The sequence below is a fragment of the Vespa mandarinia genome, chromosome 21 (assembly GCF_050613455.1).
Source record: "Vespa mandarinia isolate Hongniang chromosome 21, ASM5061345v1, whole genome shotgun sequence".
Taxonomy (NCBI): Eukaryota; Metazoa; Arthropoda; class Insecta; order Hymenoptera; family Vespidae; genus Vespa; species Vespa mandarinia.
Window position 1 is genome coordinate 3,881,898 of NC_140830.1, and position 26,173 is coordinate 3,908,070.

The 26,173-nt window shown below is 34.9% G+C and overlaps 5 protein-coding genes across 8 annotated transcripts; 2 read left to right on the forward strand and 3 right to left on the reverse strand.

Annotated features, from left to right (window-relative positions):
• The first annotated feature begins 2,314 nt into the window (after positions 1-2,314).
• On the forward strand, positions 2,315-6,435 carry LOC118443907 (uncharacterized). The gene is made up of 3 exons (XM_085663396.1): positions 2,315-2,539; positions 3,250-3,374; positions 3,627-6,435. Exons 1-3 carry the CDS (start codon positions 2,516-2,518, stop codon positions 4,969-4,971), a joined length of 1,494 nt encoding a protein of 497 aa, XP_085519522.1. The 5' UTR covers positions 2,315-2,515; the 3' UTR covers positions 4,972-6,435.
• Positions 6,436-6,626: 191 nt separating this feature from the next.
• LOC118443906 (methyl farnesoate epoxidase) lies at positions 6,627-9,187 on the forward strand. Its single transcript, XM_035871580.2, has 8 exons — positions 6,627-6,736; positions 6,904-7,155; positions 7,223-7,511; positions 7,780-8,018; positions 8,096-8,307; positions 8,385-8,471; positions 8,551-8,692; positions 8,759-9,187. The coding sequence occupies exons 1-8, from the start codon at positions 6,649-6,651 to the stop codon at positions 8,953-8,955; spliced, it is 1,506 nt and encodes a 501-aa protein (XP_035727473.1). The 5' UTR covers positions 6,627-6,648; the 3' UTR covers positions 8,956-9,187.
• A 72-nt stretch (positions 9,188-9,259) lies between these two features.
• LOC118443909 (cytochrome P450 305M2) lies at positions 9,260-12,650 on the reverse strand. 2 transcript variants are annotated; one of them, XM_035871585.2, is made up of 8 exons: positions 11,926-12,616; positions 11,482-11,736; positions 10,997-11,234; positions 10,578-10,737; positions 10,394-10,505; positions 10,151-10,331; positions 9,821-10,077; positions 9,263-9,684 (listed from the first exon to the last, which is right to left on the reverse strand). In XM_035871585.2, the coding sequence occupies exons 1-8, from the start codon at positions 12,017-12,019 to the stop codon at positions 9,509-9,511; spliced, it is 1,473 nt and encodes a 490-aa protein (XP_035727478.1). In that variant the 5' UTR covers positions 12,020-12,616; the 3' UTR covers positions 9,263-9,508. The 2 variants fall into 2 exon arrangements, with proteins under 2 accessions (XP_085519520.1, XP_035727478.1); XM_085663394.1 differs by having other exon boundaries at positions 9,260-10,077; positions 11,926-12,650.
• A 428-nt stretch (positions 12,651-13,078) lies between these two features.
• On the reverse strand, positions 13,079-22,820 carry LOC118443886 (small subunit processome component 20 homolog). 2 transcript variants are annotated; one of them, XM_035871502.2, is made up of 11 exons: positions 22,496-22,810; positions 22,132-22,412; positions 16,882-22,041; positions 16,502-16,757; positions 15,810-16,409; positions 15,118-15,681; positions 14,801-14,983; positions 14,356-14,695; positions 13,843-14,270; positions 13,463-13,732; positions 13,079-13,381 (listed from the first exon to the last, which is right to left on the reverse strand). In XM_035871502.2, exons 1-11 carry the CDS (start codon positions 22,538-22,540, stop codon positions 13,232-13,234), a joined length of 8,277 nt encoding a protein of 2,758 aa, XP_035727395.2. In that variant the 5' UTR covers positions 22,541-22,810; the 3' UTR covers positions 13,079-13,231. The 2 variants fall into 2 exon arrangements, with proteins under 2 accessions (XP_035727395.2, XP_035727396.2); XM_035871503.2 differs by lacking the exons at positions 13,079-13,381; positions 13,463-13,732; positions 13,843-14,270; positions 14,356-14,695 and having other exon boundaries at positions 14,801-14,939; positions 22,496-22,820.
• A 129-nt stretch (positions 22,821-22,949) lies between these two features.
• LOC118443917 (putative odorant receptor 92a) lies at positions 22,950-25,331 on the reverse strand. Of its 2 annotated transcripts, XM_035871609.2 has the most exons (7): positions 25,131-25,331; positions 24,573-25,020; positions 24,197-24,482; positions 23,911-24,010; positions 23,738-23,848; positions 23,495-23,650; positions 22,950-23,358 (listed from the first exon to the last, which is right to left on the reverse strand). In XM_035871609.2, exons 1-7 carry the CDS (start codon positions 25,146-25,148, stop codon positions 23,308-23,310), a joined length of 1,170 nt encoding a protein of 389 aa, XP_035727502.2. In that variant the 5' UTR covers positions 25,149-25,331; the 3' UTR covers positions 22,950-23,307. The 2 variants fall into 2 exon arrangements, with proteins under 2 accessions (XP_035727502.2, XP_085519523.1); XM_085663397.1 differs by having other exon boundaries at positions 23,738-23,954.
• Positions 25,332-26,173: the final 842 nt, after the last annotated feature.

The following is a 26,173-nucleotide window of genomic DNA, read 5'->3' on the forward strand; positions in this document are numbered from 1 at the left end:
TCTTCGATCGTATCTACGACTACATATATACGATCAAAATGTACGTAATGCGAAGAAGAAGGACTTGGTAGGAGGGAACGGTATCATTGGCACGCTACGATAACAGACGGTTATGGTTCAGTGCCGGGCTCTTACATCAATTGCCCACTTGCACTTGTTACTTTCACTGAGCAACTCTTCTTTTTACGCCGAAACGGCCGGATGTTCGACTTTACATCGGGCCGCATGTACACATAGCCACGTTCTCTATTTAACGTTTGCGTTCGAGCGTTCCGTTGAGGCTAAATGCCAGAACGGAATCAGCCTAACTCCTTTAACGCAAGAAATGATGTAACGGTAAATTAGCATAGGTCCTTCAAATTATATAGATTAATAATTATCAAGCATTACTAATACGCGGTATGCAAAAATTCTGATCGTTCGATTTAGTTATCGTACGATGTTAGATGACGATTGTTCGTACTTTTGCTCCATGGGAGGGTATTTCCAATATCGAATCGATGAAGACGTGTCTAGAATAGATATTTAAGAATGAGTACAAACTATCCTATCGATTAGCCAATACGGCGTTCTTTCGTGTTTATAGTAGTGGACCAGATTCCAGTAGTCTTTCGACTACGTCACTTTTGCTTTCGTAAGAAAGGATCACGAGTTTTTCCCTTCGACTCGACCCAAATATTAAAGAAGAAAACTTTCGAGAGCTTGTATAATAAGTATTTCAAAGGAACCGAACGAGAGAGAGAGAGAGAGAGAGAGAGAGAGAGAGAGTGGTACTGGGCCTTACGTACGTCAAATAGGCCCCTCAATATGGAATTTCTAAAATACATATCGATCTAACTATTTACCGTCACACCTTTGACACTTTTCAAATATTAGATAGATCGTTTGTGAAGGAGGATCATTCTCCTAAAAATAAGAGGGGAAAAAACCAATGATTCTGCTTCTTTTGCGCTGTGTAATAATGGAAACCGTGATCCGTTCGCCCACATATTACCTGGATGAGTTTCTTCGAATAAAATCAAGATATATCTTAGACGTAAATGTATATTTGAATAATTCCTATTTCGAACTTTCCGGAAGTGTTGATATGGGTCACGGTGAAACGTTTCTCGGTATGCCTATTGCTCTCGCGTGTCTACCTTTGGAAATCTGGAGCGATCATGTAATCGTAGCGACTGATGAAATCGTTATAACCAACGATACGTTTCGTTTTTGGACGAGACAATTGTTCAAAAATATATATAAATATATATCTACGAGATTTTTTAAGCGGAAACATATAAGGCAGAAACTCCAACGAGAAGAACCGAGTGAAGGTCGTTATTTGTGAAATAATAACAAGACGCTTTTAGATGAATCGTCCGCGTTGCGTTTGCGATTATCAATTCATTAGTAATGGTTCAAGTATAGCACATATACGAATAATATTGCAATTTTTATGAGAGTGACGTTCCTAATCTATTAAATTCTAGACTTGAAGCCATCATCTTGGAAGAAGAGAAAAAGCAATTATTGTCCGGTCCAGTTTAGGAACCGAGAGACTTTACTTGCGAGACCAATATTTCAAATAATAAAATCCAAGAGACAACTCGGGACGAAAATAAATGTTCCTAACATTGATAGCTTCGTGACCACGAACGTACATCCGGATTCATTTATGTTCTCTCAGTAAGCAATAAACTTGACCTAAAAGAAAAGGAAAGTAAGAACAAGAGCGATCGCTCTAACATTTGGAATAGCATTTTTTAAACTATAGGTTACGAGTCCCTAATCAATTGGTGCTTTGATGATAATAGACATTGGATTGGAATCGTATAATCATCGAGAAAAAATCGATGAAATTTTCGATAATATCTCGAAACTCTTCATGTTTCCCCAAAAGTCAGGAAAGCTCGGAGAAGAAGAATCTGGAGCAAGAGGCATATAGCCTTGACGCATAACCTTGCTCCGTGAACTTCGACGTCATGGTCGAAAGTACAACTGGTACTTGTCCGTGCTCGAATAAGTCATGGCCCGTTAAGATCGGATCGTAGACTCCGATCACTTTCTCCGACCGATGGCCTGGTCGAGGACAGGCAAAGAGGAAGGCAGAAAAGAGGGAAGAAATAAATAAGAGGAAAAGAAGAAATTAATAGATAAAAAAAAATATCGAAAGCAGGTGGACCGAGAAAGAAGGAAAAGGAAGGTGAGTTTCGATCACCATCATGATCAAGACTAATACAAACATGGACAGAGTCGGGTATACTAGCGGAATCGGCGAGTTCAGGACAGTCAGACTCGAGAGTATCTTTTTCTCCACCCAGGTGAGTCCACCTCCACCGTACTCGACCAACAGCCCCACCGCGTCTCCAATTGCCACGACTTTCCGCTTTGGCTCCTTCCTTCTGTCCCCGGGGGAGGATACGCGCCTATATAACTACGGCGTTCCACTGATTGGACGAAGTAAGCCACGTTTTCCAGCGTCTAGGGAAGAAGAGAACGCAGCCCGAGTCCAACGGGCGGCACTCCAAGAAATATGAGGATTCGCCCGGGATGCGCGGTCAGTGGGAACAAATTCTTTCTTCTTTTCTTAATCTCTTATTTTCTCGGTTTGGTTTCTTTAACTTCTTCTTCTTCTTTCGCCTCGACATTGATGATTATTAAGTAGCGATTATAATCAGAAGATGCCGATCTTGGTCTAGTTTAATCGAATTCATATATATATATATATATATATATATATATATATATATATATATGTATATATATATATATATGTATGTATGCCGTTCGATTAAGAATAATAAGATGTAAATATATATATCTTGTATGTGAAATTCGTTGTCGGTCCGGTGGGACGAGTCGATTAAAGAATGATTCAAATTCTGTTAACATTTTTTAGCGGAATTAATTTTCTACTGAGCGCGCTAAAAAGCGAAATCGATTTAACAGAAGGAATTATAGTTGATTGGTTGTCATTGATTATCGTGCGTCAGTGAAATTCGAAAGTTCTTTAGCGTGTTCGACAGGCCCTTGCGATTTCACTAACTGAACAAGCTGTGAAGGAACTAAAAAGAATTTTTCTGATATGCGTTATGTGTGTCGCTTCTACTTCGGATAAAATTGAAAACAATGCAAACTAAGTATTTACCGATCCTCCGTGTCTGAAAGTTTCACAATAAATTATTATGGAATGAATGCCATTGAAGTGGATAGACTGATATCTCATAGTGAAATTCTATAATTTTCTTGTAATTGCAACGTTTCCAGACTGCACTAGCAGTGCTACTGCAGATCGTTCTTGTGGCGGGCAAGGCTTTGGAGCAAACGCAGCAAATACAGTTACAAGTGCGGCAACAACAGCAACAACAACAACAACAACCGCAGCAAGTCCCGTACGTATATTTCAATACTTTCTCGAATAATATACTGACTTAGAATGAGCCAATAAATGTGTGTACACTTATTGGCTTCATTATTATTATTATTATTATTATTATTATTATTATTATTATTATTATTGTTATTATTATTATTGTTGTTGTTGTTGTTGTTGTTGTTGTTGTTATTAAAAGAGGAAAATGTTGATACACACACGCGTGTACGCGCGCGCACACATACACACACGCACACGCACACACACGCAGGTACGGTACAGCGGCTGAGAAACGATTGGCCGATTGGAACGGAGATGCCGGGGGTCATTATGGCGGAGATGATTATGGTGGTAGTTTAGCTGGTGGAGATTACGGTGGAGATGTCGGAGGTGGTGGAGATGACGTTGGGGGAGCGATCGAGGAACACCACGTGCAAGAACATCACGACGATCATCACGATCATGGGTACTGGAAAAAGAAATTGATTTGGAAAATAGGTTGGAAGAAAATTTGGAAACCAGCTCAAAAACAAATTTGGAAACCTGCGTGGAAGAAGATTTGGAAGCCTGTTTGGGAGCCGACAAAGAAAGCCGTTTGGAAGGAAATCCAAGTACCAGCGTGGAAAAAGATTTGGAAGCCAGTATGGAAGGAGATACAGGTGCCAGTGTGGAAAGAAATTCAGGTACCTGCGTGGAAAAAAATTTGGAAGCCTATATGGGTGCCTATCAAAGTTCCAGCTTGGAAAGAGATTCAAGTGCCCGATTGGAAGAAGATTTGGAAACCCGTGTGGAAGGAGATAAAGGTGCCAGCTTGGAAGGAAATTCAAATACCGGCGTGGAAGAAACTTTGGATACCGGAATGGGTGAAGATCGGTATACCCGGTGAACATTATCACGGTACGGACCATCATGGCTGGCAATATACCAGTCACGATTTGTGGAAAAAGAAACTGATCTGGAAACCGGTATGGAAAAAATATTGGAAACCGGCGAAGAAACAAATATGGATACCGGACAAGAAGCTCGAGTGGAAGGAAGCATGGAAGCAGATTTGGCGACCTGCCAAGAAACAAATCTGGGTCGAGGACAAGAAGCTCGCGTGGAAGGAAGAATGGAAACAGATATGGAAGCCGGACAAGAAGTTGATTTGGGTGCCGGACAAAAAGTTGGAATGGAAGGAAGCTTGGAAGCAGATTTGGAAAACGGAAAAGAAACTCGAATGGATACCGGATAAGAAATTAGCTTGGAAGGAAGCATGGAAGCAGATTTGGGTACCAGCTTGGAAAGAAATTTGGGTGCCCGCCTGGAAGAAGATATGGAAACCGGTATGGATATCGGAATGGTTCCCTAACGAGGATCACCATCATCATCAGGGATGGGCCGATCGAAAGGACAGTCAAGGACAGAGCTCCCAAACAGTCCCACTTAGTCCCGAGTTAGTCGCAGGAAATCAAAATAAGAGCGAGCAGGAACAGCTAGTCGAGAAGAATCAAGTTAGGTGGAACAGATCCTTCGAAGGGGATGTTAAGTCACCGGCAGAAAGTTTGTTACCACCTCCTATTCCAACGTCGAATCGAAACGCCGTCCCTTCCAACTTTACCTTTCGCAATCGTTGATCCGTCTTGAAAGCTCTGATGCGAATGGACCAACTCGTAATACCTGTACAAATATTTCACTCTAAGAGTATTGTAACATATGTCCCTTGTGTATATATTATCTTAATAAGCTTAATATAAGCTTAAGATATCCCTTCGAGGTACTTCATTTTGTTTCTCGTTTTGACGCTTCAGGGAATCTTATCGCTCTTATCCTTCTTTTTCTTTCTTTCGTTTTATACCAATTTCCTTTTGTTGTATTATCGTTTTCCTTAGTTTTTTATTTTCTTTTTTGTTAATTAATGACGTTACGAATAAAGTTTATGAATATTTTGTTAATATCCCTATAGTTTTGTCCCTTTTTAAGGTTCCTTTTTAAGATCGCGTCACATGATGGTATGATATATGTAGACGACGTGCTCTGTATATGACGCAACGTGCCTACGAGGCACGCACTCCTGCGCGTCCGATACCTGCGGGTGAAAGTAGGCTCCGTTATAGTGGAAGGAGCCTACGTTTGTTTCGTACATGGAAGAAGAAGTCCGTATTCTCCGGTGAAAGTATTCGGCGCCCACGCTTCTTTTCTCTCCAACGATTGTATAAATTAATTACTAGCATAGAACCGCACGTTTCTAAAGTTTTAAACGTCGGTTAAAAATAGAAGCACATTAATGTATAGTAATGCGACATTAGCGAGAAAGAGGGAGACACAAAAGACTAGATTCCATCGATCACGATGGACCGATTGAGAAGATAAAAAGTGAAAAGCCTACTTTTCACTTTCATCGGCTTTCCTTATATATTTCCTAGGTTAGAGAGTATTTTCCAAGCAAACTTGTTTTTTCTTTATTCACAATGCTAAAATAGATAATTATGAGCGATTATAGTTGACGAATGAAGAATATCAGCTGTTAAATATTCCGGAAATGATAAAAAAGAAATCACTAAAAAAGAGATAAAATGATCTAGAATTTCATTGACTTCATTATTTCAACATGAAATTTTCGCGTAGAATGTTGTAATTCTTTTCATTGAACGCAGCGAAGTTCCTTGTTAAACAGAATCGATTCTAAAGATCTAAGAATAAAGTAAATATCGACAATTAACGGAGCTTGCTCGCAAACCTGAACAACAAATGTAATTCATGATTATTAATTTCACCCAATATTACGTTACCTCTCTTCTAAAATTATCTTATCGATAGGATTCATCATGAAATATTTATACTCCTTTATACGATTACAGTCTTTTATGCCGAAGCAGGAAACTTTACATATATTTTAAAAGTAGAATAGCATTTGTCAAACGTTTTACATAGACAAACATTTCTTTTGGTTCGCCGTTAAACTTTTGTAAGAGTGAATAAATCAATTTTTTTTTTTTTTTTTAATAAGAAATGAGCAGAGACTATATTCGTCTAATATATTCGTCTAAGGTCACAAACACATCACCTTGATAGCATCGCAGAGTTCAGTTGTATTTGTTCTCTGTACACATAGCTATATGCGATATTCCTTTTGTAATGTATAAATATAAATATAAATATAAATACATATATATATATACATGCGTGTATGTGTCTCTCTCTCTCTCTCTCTCTCTCTCTCTATATATATATATATATATATATATATATATATATATATATATATATACACATAGATCACAAAGAGAACAGTACCGTCAGTGCGAGCGAAGATGTTGTTGACGACGATCTATCTTCTTTTGATAATTTTCTGTCTCTTTTGCACCTACGATTGCTTTAAGCCAAGACATTTCCCACCTGGTATGTCCAATCAATAAAACGTATCTAGAAATAAGAAATTAGTTTCCGATGAATCTCAATTAATAGGAAAAGTGAGAAACGCCAAAGTGACAATGGTCGTGCGAAAGTATTATCTCTTTCGTACGTCCAAATCAAAAAAAGAGGATAAAAATAATTCTTATATACAGGTCCTGCTTGGTTACCGATAATAGGATGTTTAGCGGCTTTCAAACGATTACAAATTAAATACGGATTTTCCCATTTGGCATTTAAAAAATTAGAGGAAACTTATGGACCGATCGTGGGATTGAAATTGGGACGTCAAAAGATCGTTACGATCTCGACTTATGATTTCGTAAAACAAGCTTTGCTTCAGGATGAATTTAATGGTCGACCAGAATCATTCTTCTTCAAGATTCGTGCCTTTGGAAAGAAAAAAGGTTTTATTTATGTTATAATTATTTACTAATTCGTAGTCGGGACTCACCGTTTGAAATTGTTTGTTAGGAGTGTTGTTCACCGAAGGTCAAACGTGGTCTCAATGTCGAAGATTCACGATGCGTCACCTGCGAACATTCGGCTTGGGTCAATCAATGATGAACAAACGATTGACCACGGAAGCACAATATCTCGTGGAGAATCTACGAGAACAGAGCGAGCACGGATCGGTGCTGATGCATAACGCCTTTGACGTAGCCGTTATCAACGCGCTTTGGACTATGTTCGCCGGTCATAGATTCGAATACGACGATGAAAAGTCGAAAGAAATATTGGAAACTGTTCATAATTCCTTTAGGTGAAAAATATTCGCTCTTATTTACTTTTCTTTTTTTTTTCTTTTTACGATAAAAGAGAGAGAAAAAATCTTAAAAAGGATACAAAATGTTTGTTCTTCTTAATTAAAAAGGAAGAAGAAAATGTATCTTTCTTCGGGTATTTTCTTCATTACTTGAAATTCAAATGTTAAATAATAATTATTTAATTATTCGTTTAAATAACATAGAAGAAGAAGTTTTTCGGTTGCGTGTCTTATAAGATTGTAGATTTGTCTTATAAAAATGTAGGCTAACGGATACTATGGGTGGACTTTTGTCCCATATGCCCTTTTTACGTTTCATCGCGCCGAAATGGTGTAATTACGACGAGACCATGAGCCTTCTCAGAAAGCAATGGAAATTTATCGAGGAAGAAATTACCAAGCACGAACTAGAATTGACTGATAAAGAACCGCGGGACTTGATCGAAGCTTTTCTTCTTGAAATAGCGTCACGCAAAGGGAACGATTCCAATGACATATTCGATCGTAAGTTCTAACTCTTGTTTTCTAAGGAACTACGGTCTTATTCGTGGGTACACGTTGAAAATAAAGAGAATTATTAGGCGAGAATTTATTGATCCTGTGTCTCGATCTCTTGCTTGCTGGTACCAAAACGACGAGTGACATGTTGGCGATTACAATATTATTTTTATCGTTGAATCGTCAATGGATAAAGCCACTTCAAGAAGAATTGGACAAGCAAACCGGCAGAACGCGGCCGCCAACGTTCGAGGATTTCTCATCCTTACCAATGATAGAAGCCTTTTTAGCAGAGGTAAATTATATCGTTAAGTTAACATGTTAATAAAATAATGCAAGATGCTTAAGAATGTTGTCTAATCATTTGAACAGGTACAAAGATACTTGATTATGGCACCCTTTGGGGTACCACACAAAACCATGGTGGACGTTGACTTTAATGGATATCTCATACCTAAGGTCAGATTTCAGAAAATTTGGAAAATTTTGTAAATTGGAACGTAGGAAGAAAATGTTGAAGAAGTTTCTTTCTTTTTAGGATACATTGATACTTTTCGACTATTATAGCGTTCATTATGACCCAACTTATTGGGATCATCCGGAAGAATTTAGGCCTCAACGTTTTCTCGATAAGAACGGTCAATTTTGTCAAAGCAATGCAAACATACCGTTCGGATTAGGTAATTTTTTATTTGAAATAAGATTATATGCTTTCATTGATTATCTTCTAATAACATCATTTTTAGGAAAGAGACGATGTCTCGGAGAATTACTTGCTCGTTCAACATTTTTCTTATATTTCGTCTATTTTATATATTATTTCAATTTCGATATTTCACCTATACATGACATACCCGATTCAAACGATTGCTACGATAGTTTCACTTTATCACCGAAACCGTACTATCTCAAGCTCTCGATGAGATCCGATATAAAGCACTGAAATGTACGCCACGTGGCACATGCCACCGACGATAGATTTGGACTTCTGCGAAACAGCTTGATTTCGTCGAACGCGTAAAACGACTTTTACGCGGTTGAAACAACAAACTGTATTCTAACGAAGATTTTCTTCCGAGACGCCAAACAAATGTGGCGTCGTTTAACGTTTAGAGATTGTCTGATCTTGCTTGAGTTATAAATTTACTTCAAATAAATCCAATAATTATTATTTATTATTTTTATTATCATTAGTGATTAAAATGATAATTTGTGCAGAGAGAGAGAGAGAGAGAGAGAGAGAGAGAGAGAGAGATGGGGGGGGGGGGGAGATAGGAAGAGAGACAAATCTTTTTTTAATAAAAAATCCGTTTCTCCCTTGTTTTACTTGAAAATATAAATGGTTATTACATATAAGTAGATTTGGAAAATTAATCGAAATCTAATATTATCAAGTAATACGAAATCATGTTTGATAGGATAAAAATATATAACCGAGCTCATGAACATTTTCAAAGAAAAGAAGAAAAGAAAAAGTTAAAGTTATAAGGTAAAGATTACGGTACAACTATCGTCTCGTATGGTTTTGGTGCTATCGTTAGACCTGGAATTGCTTCGACGACATAAGGCTTTTGGCCTTGTACAGGAAGTAACGCGTATTTTTGCATAATACCAACGAAGAGTAGGAAAAGAGCGGATTTTGCCAAATGTTCGCCAGGGCAACGTCTGTTTCCTAATGAAAAAAAAAGAAGTTAAAAACTTAAACCGATTCAACGATATTATTATGCGTTCGAATAATGTGGATTGGAAAAGACGAGAATAAATTTGAAGAATCGTAAGGAAAAGAAATGAATTCGTAGTAGTTTTACCCTTGCCAAAGAGCACCAAGTTCTTATCCGGTTGATAAGCGTTATCCTTAAAGAAACGTTCCGGTTTAAATTCATGCGGATTCGCATAGAAATCTGGATCCATATTGATGCTATATAAATTGATGAGGATAACGGTATTCTTTGGTATCGAATAACCTTCCAAGATCGTATCTTTAAAGGCACGTCGCGGACCTATTATTGGAGTTATTGTATACATACGTTGAACCTCGGTTATAAAAGCCTCTACATAAGGGAGCCTGTGACAATAAAAAAATTTCAGCTTTGTACAAGGCCATAAGAAATAATAATAATAAAAACTAACTAACTAACTTGATTCTATCTTCCAACTTTGGAAATTCGTCCAATTTTATCTTTGTCGTTATCTCTTCTCTTACTTTCTTTTGTATATCTTGATGAACGACCATGTGCAAAAAAAGAAAATCCAAGGTAGTGGTGGTGGTGTTAAAGCCGGCAATAAAGAGATCCAATAGTATCATCAGCAATTGCTCCTCTAGAAAAATATTGAATAGATCGATATGCGTGGATAGGAAAATGAATGATTTCTTTTTTTACCTGTAAAAATGTTTTTCGATCCTTTCTGATCGTACATCTCACGAAAGAACATATCGATTAAATTGGACTCGTTACCAGATACATAATTCTTCTTATGATCATATATTATTTCCTAAATGATAAACAAATTAAATAAGAAGGTCATTAAGATCGTTTTGTCAAAGACGAAATACACCCCTCCTACCGTTAGGAAGTTTTTCAATTCATCGTTGATTTTCACGAGAAGATTGTAACCCGATATCTCCGGTGCGATATAACGAATCCAAGGAAAAGTAGATAGAATTCCTCCAACCATGTCGAAGGCACGAGCACGTCGTTCCATCAGATCGTTAAAATATCGCAATCTATACGTAATAATATAGAAGCTTATTTTTATATTAATTATGTATCTATATAATTATATAGATACATAATTTTAATAAATATTATGTATCTATATAATTATATAGATACATAATTTTAATAAATACATAATTTTAATAAATATTATGTATCTATATAATTATATTAATTATGTATCTATATAATAGATACATAATTAATATAAAAATAAGCTTCTCTATATCTCTGAAAATATTTCAAAGGAATCGTGCAAATACGCACTTCGAAACGTCGTTGATTCGCTTTCCCGTTGTAAAAGTCCAAAGAACGTTTATGACGGCGGGTGCGATAATTTCCTTCATTATATTTATACCACCTTTTTTTAGATTTTCGATAATTACAACCAGTTCATCCTGGATGAGCTTTGACATCTCCCGTTTGCCATATCCAACAGTCTTTAGTGCTCTTACTACCCATAATCTAACATCTTTCCATTCCGTTCCATCGTTCATAGTAATACCTATATATATATATATATAGGTATTATATATATATGATATGATAAATACAATATGTAATATAAAGATGTACATTCTGTCTCGGGCAAGAAATTATTTCGTTAATGCGTTACTCAGTAAAACTTATAATTCAAGTACCTATTATATATTCATAAACATAAATCTTTTAGTATCTAAAATTGATAAGAAAGAACAAAAATTTCTTTATCTATTACTAATAATAATGCACATACTAAGTTTTAAGCTTACCTTTCCGTATTCCCATGTTACGTAACTTAATAAATTCGTTCCAAGGACGACCATCAAAATCATCGCTACATAGTAATTTGTGAACGGTTGTCATGCCGGAAACCACAATAATGTTACGCATACCTAATCTTAACATTATTACATCGCTTTTATATCTTTGAGCAAGCTTCCAAAATGCTACGTGCTGACTACCGTGTTTACGAACCAATCGTTTCAAAAGAGATTGATTTCCAATAAACGGCCAAGAAAAGGGTCCTGAAAATGTATCGGCTTACATTTAACATTTCACAAATATGTACAATTATATTTATAATATATTAATTATATAAAGTATCAGTTATGTAAAAGCTAGTATCGGATGCGACAATATCATTCATCATACCATTAGGTACTTTCACACGGCTATCATATAATTATTATAATATCGATTAATAATATTTATACCTGGTGGAGAATTATTCTGTTTCCATCGTTGTTTATTTTTAAAGATTATCAACAAAATAATCACTATGAAAAGTAATAATACACTGACATACATTATCAAAGCTCTCTTTCTTTTCCTGTTGTTAATTCTATTTCAAGCACTAAGATAATAACTAAATGGTTCAATATAATATTAGATCATAATATTGTAAAAAAAAATATATCATCGAATAGTATCTGTATGATTTATATCACACTTTGATAAAAAAATCAATGTAGTATTCAAAGTACTTGGCTCTTTGCCCGTAACTATAATGGATGTCGAAGGTATGAAAAAAAAAAAAGTTTTCTAGCTGGCCGTATGCGGACGAATACATGTACTGGCACATACGTTAGAAATATTTATACTGTAACCATCGAAAAGAGCAGGGATAGGTCGAATGGTAGCTGAACCTCGAACCCAATAAAATGACGACGCAGTGTTAATGATGATTTCGTTAACATGTTTAGGAAAAAGATGTAAAGTAATTCATGTTTCGAACCTCGACAAAACAATAATTCATTGTTGATAGTGCTTATACTAGAATGTTAATAACAACAATTTTCGCCTGTGTTCAATCAACGTGAGACTTTGTTTAAGTTTGACCAATTGCAATAAAACTATTGTGAGAAGCTCGAAACACGAGATCTCGAATGAAAAGTAATCGAAAGTACAATAATTATATAGTATCATTATACGATAAAAGATAACGATTCGATCATTATGTAATCAAGGCGAAATTTCGAGTGTTAGCATGGAAAAGATAATTAATACTATTGGGCTTTATGGCTTATTATCTCTATAACCGAAAGAATAATATATTCCTTATTGTATTGTAAGCATAAATGTTATTTCCATTCTACATTTATACGCGTGATATCACATTAAATACATTCATTGATTAACGCGTTGACTCTAATATCGCATATATTTATTTATATTTCTTTAATTATCTCATAAGCATCTATAAGGAGAAAAAAACTGAAACAAAAGAACTTAATTATAATTTTCATTGAGATTTTCATGAAATGTAATTATACACTTTTTGTTCACTGCTCCATATATATATATATATACATATATACACATACATATATATATATGTGTATATATATATATATATATATATATATATATATGTATGTATGTATGTATGCATATGTGCACGCACACACACACACACACACACACACACACATCTTTACATTGACAAATCGATAACACAACAATAACGAAATTTGTTATTTCGTGAAAAAATAAAGGATAATAAGTAAATCACTTATATATTTAAAAAATTTCCAAATCGATTTCTTTTTTGAACCGTTTCCTCGATATATTTTTACCCCTTACGTTGTCCAACTTCCTCTTTTTACTTTCTTTCTTTTTTTGTTGTTTCGCAATTTTACGCTTCGCCGCTAATTCCGGATCCGTTACAAGCTGGAATAATTAATGCATTAAATATAAAAGTTTATGGCGTTTTAGTGAGGCCAGATCGAAATTTTATCGAAATTATTTTACCTGCTGCTTTCGTATCTTCCGCCGTTCTTTTTTTTTACTATCGAGTTTCTGTTGCACCTTACTAAGTAATCTCGCATATTCTTCTATTCCTATTTGTTTTTTTATCATAGAAGCTACTTCCTTTGCTAACTGGCGCAAAGGAGCATTTGATTCCTCGGTCGTAGACATTTCTCGTACCAACGGAGACATTAGATTAAAAAGTAATGTATCTAATTCTTCAATTGGTATAGTAGCCAATATACCGGCGATCCACTTGAATACTGCGCTTCTCTGAGAATAATACATTTATACATTTATACATTTTGATATATATATATATATATATATATATATATGTTTCAAGCATAGAGATTAATATCTGTGTTATACGAAAGACCTACCACAGATATCGATTTAGGTGCCTGTATCACTTCTATATTTACACTTTTTCTTAATCTTCTCATTAGCCAACTAAGGGACAAGACATTACCATCTTTATTTTCATCCTCGTTATCTGAATTTACAATATTAGGACTTTCAAATGATTTCAAAATTCTTCCAAGGAAGATTAAGTTTTTTACAACTTGGTCCGCTAATTCTTCGAACATCATATCCGGCTGTAATTGTGCAATTAAGTCTAAGGACAAACTTTTTAACGTATCAACAGGATTGGAATATATATAACTCTCGATTGTGGCATGTTCTTCGGGATTCTTTATAAGTTCCACAATTTTCTTTACGTCGAGAACAGATAATATAAAACCGATCAGTTGCGTAGCTCCTAAACGAACCCATAGATGTGGATGTGCCAACAAAGATTGACTATGTTCTAAAGAAGGAAAAGATTTATCATGACAATAATATACAATTGTTAACGCATTCTAGCCTATCATTAATGCGATCATAATACTAACCGGCGAACGAAGATATTTCCTCATTGTATTTTTTATTTTTTAAAAAGCCTGGACATTGTCCCGATATTTTTAATAATAATTGCAGCACTTGATATAAGTGATGATCCTTTAATCGTTCCGGATCTTTTATATTTGAATTCTGTTTGCGTTTTTTAATCTCTTCTCTTTCAGAATGTAATTTTACATAATGACCAGGTTCTGGCTTTTTCAAGGCATCGATATTATCATGAAATTGTTGCAATAAAATAGGCAATATATTTGCGAGACGCGACTCGAAAGTTTCCTTCTCAACCACGACAAATATGCCGCATAACTGTGCGGCCAATCGCCGATGAATTATCTACAATAGACAAAAATTCTTTTCGTTTTTTTTTTCTTTTACAAATTTTCTTAAAACATTTTAAAAGTCATCCGTTAAAATGATCGGCATTAGATTAAAAAATACCTGAGAGTCTTTCAGCCAGGCAAATACAATATCAAAGAGTTTGTCCCTTTCGTTGTGAGGCAATCGTATTAACATTACTTTAATACATGTCGCGCAAAGCTTTCGGCATATTGGATCGTCATCGTTTACCAATCTAGCACTAGTATTCAAAAATATAAATCCTGCACGTTTAATCAGAGATTTCTGAGAGAACAAATTTGACAATAATATATATATATATATATATATATATATATATATATATATATATATATAAAATTAGACGCGTAAAAGAATCATTTATAAGTATAAAATGTAAAAAAAATATGAAAATTTACCAACGGAAATCCTGTAATAATGCTATTGATCATCTGTAATGCACTAATACGGCCATATTGCATTTCGTAACTCAATTGAAATAAATAAAATGCTATGTGATCGTCGAGATGATTGTTATGAGGATATTCCATGAGATATGAGTAAAATACAGATCGCGATTGTAATCTGACATGTTCCAATTCCGACGTGATACTTAACGCAGCTACTTTTTTCATAACTACATCCATCTCTGGGGCCGTCAATTTTCTTTTAATTATTGCCTTAAGCAAGGCAAACGCTGTTGCTTGTTTATCGCCATCGTAAAGATCTTGTTCGGCATACAAAAGTAAAATTTTTAATTGTTCAACACTAATCGTAAAGTGCTTTACATCACGAACAAGTATTGAAACGCATTTAAAAGCTGCCATTACGAGATCAAAATTATCTCCCTTGCTCAAACCAGCCGCTGCATATTTGTGTAAAACTTCGAAGATGGAAGAGCAAATGTCAGTTATCGATTCGCGTACAGACGTTAAATCCATCTTGAGTATCCAGCTCAGGCATTGCAAAGTTAGAGTGCACAACTGTAAAAGAAAAAAAAGTTGGGGGAGAGAAAATTAGAAATTTCTCTCTCTCTTACACACAATCATCGACAATATCGTGATATACATATATATATATATATATATAATTTGTGTGTGTGTAACTTTACCTTTACATGCTGAGACTTCAAACAGTTAGTTAAAATCGACACAAGGGGTTCTAAATAGGGCTTGAATGTCGCATCAGATATTTTTTCTCTTTTTAGAAATATATGGTACAACTTCAAACCAAATTCGACTATTACATGAACATTCGTGTTTGTTGTTGTTTTGGATGCAACTTTCATACCCATTCTATTTTTTGGTTCTGCAGGTATTATAAAACAGTCTGGCTTTTGACTTTGCAGTACTTCCTTTTCTGTCAATCTTTCATGTTTCTTTACTGCCAATAATTCTGGTATACTTTCTGATACAATCCCATACAAGAATATAAGCGTTTGTTCGAGCGGTATGAAGTTATTATCCGCTAAACCAAGGACAATGTTTTTTAAACATTCCACGACCTTTTGCACCGTTTTATGCGAATGCGTTCTCATGAGAACATCCTTCAATGGCATCATCAAATCGAGCAAACAAGATTCTGTCATATATTCTGCCAGTATGTGAAAAATATCATAGCTTTTGGTTGATTTGGCTTCTGTAACATTTTTTACAATACCTATGACTTCCTTTTCTTCTGCAGTTAATCCAAAGAGATCTATTTTGCAAACCTGTATTAAAGTAAAGATTTATAATGGAATTTTCTTTTTTTTTAATATAAAATGTTTGTTCCAATTGTATTATTGAAAAGTAAGAGACTTACTGATAAAATACTTTGCAAGTTACTATTGATATCAAATTTTTGAAAATGTGGTTTTAAAACATTTAATACAGAATGTATCGTATATGCAAGGACGTGAACTTGAAAGCCCTTCGTTAAAAGACTATTTAATTCTCTTAAAAGATGATGAAGATACTTTGGTCCCAAAGTGATCATTATCTTCTGCAACACCTCGCGAGTAACTCTCCTCACAGATTCTAGACGAGATTTCAGAAAGGTACACAGCTTCATGAAGATGCTATACAAGAATAGGACGAAGAAAAAATGTAAAAGCCATAAGTATGTATTATGGAATAATATTAATAATAAAGGGATCTTGAAAGTGTGCCTTAACACTTAACAATGAGAGATGATGCACTTACCCTGGCAGATGAGACTCCAAAATATCTTCTGGAAGTTTTTGCAATAACTTAACTAGCGCTAACGCAATAGGAACTCTCATTAAATCTTCTTCTTCCTTATCTGCTATTACTTTTTTTTTATTAATTTTGTGTATACCATCTTGACGAGTCCTTGCCGCGATAGATCTATATAATTGTGGTAGTAATCCTTTTGATATACCAGATATAACTCTTTTTGCTCCATATTGCGATAGTATAATTTGTCTTTGGAATAGAGGCAGATCTGCCTCTATTCTATCGTCATTATCTTCTACATCAACAATATTTTCATTATTCAATTCCACATCCATCCTTTCCTCTTTGTCTTCTTCATTTTCATCTTCATTCCCCTTGCCGTCGTCATCTTCTTCTACTTCTTCATTGTTAAGCTCTTTTTCACTTGCAGACAAGGGTGTTCCTTTTAGCGAAGAAACTTCTTCCGAAGGCTTGTATTTCGAAAGTTCATAGTGAAAAGAATCCAATATTGTCACAATTAGTCTTATAATTTGTTTTTGAAATTGAACATTTCTTCTTAATGCATTTAAATAATATTTTAAAATGATCTCATAGTGATACCAAGGTAAGAGTTTACATATGGTACCAATTGTTTCGATTGCTGCATCTACCATGTTGTTTTTATTTATGTAAGCTTCATTACACAAATACGTCGAAGCAAGAGGTAGGATAAATTGTGTGAGCGTTTTTGGATTTGGACGTTTAATCAATGTCTTTGATAGAGCGCAAAATTTCAATAATGCACGAGCCCTCCTATGCATTTGCAAATGTTGCATGTTTTCGAAAAAATCTACCTCGGGATCTGCTTTATTGCACAATCCTGATAAGTCACGTAAAACTGGATGTACATCGGGACATTCTAATGACATATGCCCTAAAAATGCTATTGACTGAGAGCATAATACTTCGGACTTGCTACTTATGCCTTTTTTTATAAGGTGTAAAATTGTTTCGTCCATCAAATAACGTCTGTCAGATGGATTATCCTTATACTTCCTTGCCAATTTAGGTCCAATATTTTTAAGACACTGACCGGCATAATCTTTTATAGCTAAATCCGATTCATTTTTTAAGAAGAAGAAGCAATTATAAATAATAGACGCGCCACAGTTTAAGGCAATCTCATTTTTTTCTATTAAATCATTAATGTCGCCGAAAGTATTCAATCGTTTTTCAAAATCAGGTTGATCGATCCACCTGCGATCCCATGCATTAAGTCCCTCCAGCAAATTGTAATTTTGTACGATCGATCGTTGATCTCCTTCGGCAGATCTTTCGGCAGCGATAATACCGTACAATTGAATTATAAGCTTGCGGGCAGGTACAGATGATATAACACCGAGCAAAGGTGCGAGAGCTCTTAAATGAGTTTCTCCTATTGATTTTACGTGTTTAATGAGATTTCTAACGGTCGTAATTAATTCAATAATAATATCTTCACTTTCATTCGTTAATGCCTTTTTCATCAATATCGGTAAAATTAGTACCAATAATGTATCGCACGTGTCTGGATCTTTCGCAAATTCAGAAATGCGCGATAAAATGGTTAATTCAGTTTTATTCATACCTCTTTTAGAATTTTTAAGCTTTCTCTTCATATATTCTAAAATATCATCAACGTGCGGAAGTAAAATAATGGATCCATAATTAATGGATCCGTCTGACGGAAGTTTATCGTTAACAGGAAGTAGATTTGTTAGGACAGACGTTAATGGTAGAAAAGGCATATCCATATCGACTTTCTCCGTATCTGTATTAACTTTTTCGTAATCCTCCATTGTTAACATTTTTTCGATCATTTCCAAAATAGCATTAATTACGGAGGAATGAGTTTTAGTTCCCAACAAAAGTTTCATGATATAAGGAAGAATTGTAACATTGATATTGTTCTCCTGATGCCTTAAAAATAAAGGATAGTAACGAGAATTTTGACTCCAAGAAATAAATAATTTCAACAAAGCCGTAGGACTATGAATTCCTTCTATAGGTAATTTTTCCAACCAAGGAAATACCATGACATTGAATAGAGCATCTATTTCATCCTTTTTCCATGGGTAATTTTCAAAATGGGAAAAGAATCTTGCTATTATGGCAATGGAATTAGTTTTTACATTTTTTATCGTTGACAAATAACCAGAATGAATTTCATCTGACCTTTGTAAAATCCCTGTGACTATAGCTCCGATGCACATCGATATACCAAGTAAATATGGTAAAAGTTTTCCTGTCATTTTTCCCCCAAATTGTTCTATCATAATTCCTAATAAATTAATGGCACTTCGTAAACGTTTCGGTGGAATGACATTAGTTAGATCGACAGCATCGATGATATTCTTCGTTAATACGTTGAGGTCAACGGACGCATTTGGAAAGAACGATAAGTATCTTTTGAAAGGTTTAAAGGCCATTTCAACAAACATAATCATTTCATCTTCCTTAGAGCCAGCAAGAAAACGCAATATAATTTTACGCCTTAATAATCCACCAGCTTTACCACCGGTTCGCATTCCAGTTTTCATTATCATTTTTGCATAAACGATTCTCATTAGCACAGGCATAAGTCCTGCGCGATCTTCGTCCAATATAACATTACTTTCTGGATCGACTTTGAAGCGCGCAAGTTCATTTTTAAAATTTTTTTCACCGATTATATTATACAAATGATCTTTGTACGGTAAAAGATATTTATATTTATACGTACAAAGACAATTTAAGGCAGCATTTTGTATTTCAGGATTTTTCGAGGAAAGCAAATCCAAATATATTTTATGCATTTCTGTTTCTCTATAAAATACATTGGGATTTCTCATCTTACCATATATATCCATTTGTGCCAGTAATAATTTTATTTTATATATTCTTTCTTGGGCAGGTAAATTTTTATTCTCCACCTTGGAAAACATTTTATCTTTCTCTATTGCTTCCTCATCCGTATTGGACCCTTCCTCGTTCGTATTGTCGTTAACAACAGATGCACTTGCATGTTTCTTAATGCTACAAAATTTAGCATCTTCGGCATTAGACTTGAAAAAGTTATTATTTACAAATTCAATAAATAAACTCGTTAAATCTCTGTTTTTCATTTCGCAATAGCTTGCAAAAAGTGGCATGCACTTCCAAAGAAGAATTTTATAATTATTATTATCTGCTTTATCATCCATTTTGCATATCTCCAACTCCAAACTTTGAATTATTTCAGATTGATGTACTCGTTGATACGTCCAATCAGTTGCATCTTTCAATTCAGAAAGAAATACTGGCCAAAATTGGCCACACTCTTTGCTAGCATAGCTTCCAATAATTTTACTTACAGGATCCCACAATAAGGAAAAGTTTATATAAAAATTTCCTAATAAATATCTAAGAGGAATCTCGTAATATTTGGGATTTAAATTGGCCATGGCATTACTTTCAAATGTTAAATCCTGTAAATGTAACAATTTATCTCGATATCGTTGGATCGTCGCTGGTATACCTTCAGCTAGATAAATCAGATTCAGAGGATTCTTATCAATGTCTTCCTTGGATATGATTATACCTGCGACATTAGCGAATAACGAATAAATATGCGTTACAATCAAGCGAATTGGATGAACGGGCGAATTCAATTTTTTTACTATGCAATTGTGTAGGACGTCGAATACTACTTGATTGAAGAATTTTTCATGATACTGCGATCCATTGTAAAATGTTAAATACAAGTCTATCGCATTGAGAATGAAAGGATCATTATTTTGTTTTTCCAATAAACGCATTATCTCTATATCGTGGGACTTGGTAAATTCGTAAAATTCCTCTCTTTCTAGAATATGAGTCGTCGTGTCAAGTAAGAACAAAAATATGAAGTTAAATTTGTTAAGTTCCATAATATTTTCCATATTTTCGTGATATAATATCTTCTTGTAAACCGTTAGGAATTGCTTCTTTATTGTGACTTTAATGTCTTCGGATAGAAGTTTAAAATGTGGTACTATCATTATCATCCATAATGCATCTGATGATGTAATATCAGTTATGGCGTTCAATTCTTTCAAGAAATAATCCATACTTTCTTTTGACACGTTCCTTATATCAAGAGTGAATTTCTTCCATTTGTTCAAAGTTAAACCGCCAAGACAAGGAGGTGCTTTCTGTCTTATTATTTTACCTAACAATCTTACTTCTTCGGATTTCAATCCAATGATATTACATCTTTTCAACAGATGCGGCAATACGAGTGTCTCAAATGACGAATAATTTATCAGCTTTTCAATCGCATTATATAATAATTCTACATTATCTATAGACATTATTTTATGAAGTAAATGACTAGAAGTCTCCTGAGCCAATTTAACGTCAGATAGAAGAATATTAATTAGCGCATTGATAATCTCAGAAGAAACGTTATTGTCGTTAGTTTGAAACCTATCCTCAATCATATTTATCAATTTGTTAATCAAAGGCACAGGATCATCGAGCATCCTTCCATTTTTATGAGTAAGAACAATGTTCATGAGACACAAAACAAGCTCCAAATGACATTTTCTTCTTTCTGATAAAACTTTCAATTCCGTGGTTGTTGCGTCTAACGCTTTCAAAAAAGTATTCCAAAGTACATAACATTTGGAAGGATGTATATTTCGTAGAATGCAATTCACCACCTGTCTCATAACGCTATACGCAAGATCTTGATTTATGGATTGATCTTTTAACGAATGAAAATAAAGTAATAAAATTTGATCTGCACAGGAATGAAATTGACCTGGGGTGCCAGATATTACTTCAAACATTAATCTTCCAGAGCCGGCAACGCTATGTCGACTCTCCTCCAATATTTTTAACAACAATTTAACAAATGCTTCTTTGTCTTTAACTTTACGAACGACAAAAGCAAAACTTTCTGCGGCAAAATTGTTTATATAAACTGGTTGTGCGTCATTTAAAAGCGGCAATAACATATCCAAAACTGTTCTCACATTTTTCACCAAATATCGCCATAGGAATTTGAACAAGTAGGCAAGAGCTACGAATGCATATTCTATTTGTTCCGGATCTTTAGTTTGTAATAGATCTATTATGGCATTCAAAAATTCCGGAAAATAATCATAAAAATCTTTTTGCAGATCTTTCGCCAAGGCAACCACTAATCTAAAATACATGATTGTACGCGTGCGTTATATATTTCATTATCCTTAAGACAGATATATGCAAGGCAAATTTTTACTAGGCTATACTTACTCCAGTATTGGTTGTAGAAACAAAACATCTTGCTTCTTTATATATTCCAAAAGTAAATCCATTACGTGCTGCTTCTTATTGAGCAATTGCGGAAGAGTAACGATATCACGCACCTGTCTTTTAAAGGTAGAATAACCCTCCGTTAAATTGAGAAAATTCCATTTTTGAAGCGTTTCATGAAAATACGTTTCAACTTCCTCATTATTTTCTTCATTTTTGTGTGCCACACGATGAAAAACGTCGATATCAATATCGTTTATCCGTTCGGAAAATGATTTAAACTGCAACATATAAATTTTACACACGCATACACATACATATATATACATATATAGTATCAATCGAGACATAATAACAATATTACCTGGAAAGTATTTTTTTCCTTATGACGAATTGGCTTGTTCTTCATTTTGATGCGATATTGCAAAATTACATCTATTATTTCATTTAATCGACGTTAACGACGCACGTGTATACGCACGTATAGAACGATCAACAAGTTAAAAAGGTTAGAAAAAACCAAAAAAAAAGAAAAGAAAAGCTAACCTAACGCCATAATTATATCACTTCGAATTGACCATTCGCAATATACCTGGAAAACTTTATAATCCTTTTATTCCTTATATTCGTATGAGAACATTGACATTTTATTCGCAACGTTTCCCTCGACGAAATACCTTTGACTCGAGGCAAATTGACATAAACCATAGTACAAGCGACGCTTCTAGACGAATGAATCTTCTCGACGTTTTCTAACGCTCCCTAGTGGCTTTCGGGAGAAATCTGTTACGGTCACGTACATGCGGCGGGAACTTTGCCAAATACAAAACGAACACGTAAAAATGTCAATATTATTTGAATGAAATGATACTTAAGAAGATTGCGTGATTGCGCAAATAATCGAAACGCTTTTAATTACGCACACATCGATAATCTGTATTATTATATTTAATCTGTACAAACAAATTTGTTGTCTTTCAATATTTTCATCTATAAAAAGGATCGCAATGCCGATAGTCGTATCTGAAAAGATAAGCGTAAATACATTAAAGTTTCTCTTTTATCGGACCGTAAATAGCTCTACTATCATCGACCATACGTATAACGCATTTATCAATTTATTATTATATTCTATAATACGATTTAATCGATATTTAAATGTTTTTGCGAGTCGATCTATAGAAATGCTCGTAAAACGGACAAGTATCCAATCGAGGTCTTCAATATCTGCAAATTCATTAAGCAGAATTTAATATCGTATCCATGCTTTTAATCATCTTATACCGGAAGTATTGATTTTAATGAAACTTCGAATATGTATCTTGTTATTGACAATTTCTCGATATCTATGAAAAATACCTACCTCGCTAAACGTATCCAAGGATAGTGCACAAAATTTTGCAGACGTTAATTTTAGCGGTTTCTTTGCTCGTTCCATACAAATGTACATCATTTTTAACTCGACCGCTGATATGTCATACCAATTGGACTGATACAACGTGTCACCGAGTCCCATGCTCTAAATCCAATAGAGAATTTCATTAAAATATATCCTGTTAAAATATATCCCATTCCTATTTCCTTATAAAGAAATTATTTGCATTACTTCCTCGATGAGACATTCACCGACGTAGCAGTAAACGAACAGTGTGTTCAATATGGTAAATGCATAGACGAAGAAAGTAACTAATACGATATTTTCTCCGTTCGTTGAACTCTGCAAATTGTTCATTGAACGATTAACGAAAGTACGATCGTTCGGTAATGGCATAAACTTACCACGAGCGCGTAGTAACCCGATACGCAGAGATTCAACGTAGTACCTAATAATTGTTGAAAAATCATTATATTAAATCCGTCTTCCAATGTTTCCGCCAATCTGTAATTTCGCCAATCTATTATTGAATCTGACACGTCTCATTGTCAATATAACGCGACGTTTCGCTTACGGACGTTCAAAAAACGCGCACTCGTCTTATAAAATATAAATACGAATACTTTTATAGAATATACTTCGTCTCGTATTTCGATAAAAAGGGAAAAAGAAAGAAAAAAAAACGCTTACCTAATCAGTCGATGATGCTTGATTACCAATTTCTTCATACCTCGCTTGTAACCATCAGTATCTTCAAACGCTTCCACAACTTTGCATCTGAGTATCGCAAACTGTCCTGTAATGTGTAATGCCAAACTGGCGAAGAGACAGTCAGATCCAATGTAACCAGAGATCATGGTTATCACAATTAGGCATTGGTAGATGGAGTATAAGGTGTACGTCGTTATATCATTAAGTTCAACTATCGTTCGAGTTTTGTAAGGCAATTCATACACCAAGGACGAATTTCTCATAACTGATTAAGAAGAATAAATGTTTTCGAGAGCGTCGACCTCGAAAAAAAGAAAAAAATCGATCTTAATAAGATCGAGATTTAGTTTAGTACCTGTTAGTACCGACGTTATAATGGCTTTAAAGAAATAAAGTCCGATGACAAAGGACATCGAGACAATGGTTATCGCGATAAATCTATAAGAAAGTTTATTATAATCGAGAAAGATCAATTTCTCCTTCTCGTTCGCATAATTTTCCACGGTAAAATCCCCATGAATTTCGAGTAATAATTGGGCGATCAATCGTCTGTTCAGCCTGCAGATTGTAATTTTTATGAGTGCCATTACAATAGGCACGTTTTCCGTCAAGACTCTGACTACGTAATCGATATGCTTTGGTTGATCTATGAAATCTACGAGCGCCAACGAACAATGAAGGAGAAGATAAATTGCGAAGAAGAGGAAAAGCGGATCGTAGACTGCGAGTGGCCAAACACCCATGCATCTGAGTAATCGTTTGTTCCATCTAATGACTTTTTCGCTCTCGAAAAAATCTGTCTCCTGAAACGCGCGATCGAATGAATATATTGTGTTTTTGCTATTTTTTCTTTTTTCTTTTTCCTTCACTATTACGTTTTACGTGTATTAATATTACATTTTATATTTCGTACTTTTATCATCTTTTCCATTTCTCACTCGTGATGGTTCTTGGCGGACTAACCGGGTGAAAGGGTCGATCCTCCCTCGATGTAAACTTTCTTTCAAAGGGTTATAAACGGAGCCTTTGAATAGTTTATTCCAATTCGAACTCGACGAAGTACCGAACAGTTAACGACTATCCTCGACGTTCTGATCATCGATTAAATACGACAAAGTGCGCGTAAACAATTGATGTGCCTCTCTCTCTCTCTCTCTCATCCTGCATTTCGTTGGATTTCTTTCAAGAACCGACCTATCGATCGGTCGGCTATTTATCCTGCAGCTCCGTCAAAATGTAATCGAAATCTGACAAATAATCGAAGAGAATGAGAAAACTCGTAGACAGGATTAGACCGTAGATGAGGTACGATAAAAAATTTCTTTCATGTTTAACGCTTTGATGGCATAGAACGAGTCCTAGAACGACAGCAACGATTTTTCGTGAAATACCGCTTGAAGAGAAATAAATGGAGTCGGTTCGTTCTCGAAACTAAATTAAATAGTATGTATTATATCATTCCGCTCGTACTTTTCTACCCTTTTCCATTTGATTCGTAGGAAAATTGAGAGAGAGAGAGAGAGAGACTGTCCCCCGTCGATCCCCTCGGCGTTGGAAGGAAGAAACAAGTTTCCTACAAGTCTCGTAAAGAAAAATTGATAGGTCTGCTCCCGAGGAGGAATCATCTATCTGTTAACAACAATTTTCAACTTCTGTCTTTTCTTCGTCTTCTTCTTCTTCTTCTTCTTCTTCTTCTTCTTCTTCTTTTTCTTTTTTGCCCGACCTCTCGACCATGCAATTTAACTCCATCAAGTCGTTTCTCTCTTTAGGAAAAAAACGCGACTGCGTCTTGAAAAGTTTCGAAGCTCTACAATTATAAGAGCTTTTTCATTACTTATTGTACGGTCTTAAAGCTCGTTCGGAGTTAGAACCGAACCTATGAATAGGAGAAGAGGGAAAAAGAAAGAGAAAAAATAGGAGGGAAGAAAACTTTTCTAACCGTGAATATATGATTTC

Coding starts and splice junctions, on each gene's coding strand:
- LOC118443907 (XM_085663396.1), top strand. CDS start 2,516: ATGAGGATTCGCCCGGGATGCGCG. Junction 2,540..3,249: donor GGATTCGCCCGGGATGCGCG/GTCAGTGGGAAC, acceptor CAACGTTTCCAG/ACTGCACTAGCAGTGCTACT. Junction 3,375..3,626: donor CAACAACCGCAGCAAGTCCC/GTACGTATATTT, acceptor ACACACACGCAG/GTACGGTACAGCGGCTGAGA.
- LOC118443906 (XM_035871580.2), top strand. CDS start 6,649: ATGTTGTTGACGACGATCTATCTTCTTTTGATAATTTTCTGTCTCTTT. Junction 6,737..6,903: donor GCCAAGACATTTCCCACCTG/GTATGTCCAATC, acceptor TCTTATATACAG/GTCCTGCTTGGTTACCGATA. Junction 7,156..7,222: donor TGCCTTTGGAAAGAAAAAAG/GTTTTATTTATG, acceptor ATTGTTTGTTAG/GAGTGTTGTTCACCGAAGGT.
- LOC118443909 (XM_085663394.1), bottom strand. CDS start 12,019: ATGTATGTCAGTGTATTATTACTTTTCATAGTGATTATTTTGTTGATA. Junction 11,737..11,925: donor ACAGAATAATTCTCCACCAG/GTATAAATATTA, acceptor ATACATTTTCAG/GACCCTTTTCTTGGCCGTTT. Junction 10,738..10,996: donor CGAATCAACGACGTTTCGAA/GTGCGTATTTGC, acceptor TATTACGTATAG/ATTGCGATATTTTAACGATC.
- LOC118443886 (XM_035871502.2), bottom strand. CDS start 22,540: ATGAAGAACAAGCCAATTCGTCATAAGGAAAAAAATACTTTCCAG. Junction 14,271..14,355: donor GGAAATATCTTCGTTCGCCG/GTTAGTATTATG, acceptor TTCCTTCTTTAG/AACATAGTCAATCTTTGTTG. Junction 13,733..13,842: donor CACCTAAATCGATATCTGTG/GTAGGTCTTTCG, acceptor TATTATTCTCAG/AGAAGCGCAGTATTCAAGTG.
- LOC118443917 (XM_085663397.1), bottom strand. Junction 24,483..24,572: donor TATAACGTCGGTACTAACAG/GTACTAAACTAA, acceptor CTTCTTAATCAG/TTATGAGAAATTCGTCCTTG. Junction 23,359..23,494: donor CCTTGGATACGTTTAGCGAG/GTAGGTATTTTT, acceptor ATGAATTTGCAG/ATATTGAAGACCTCGATTGG.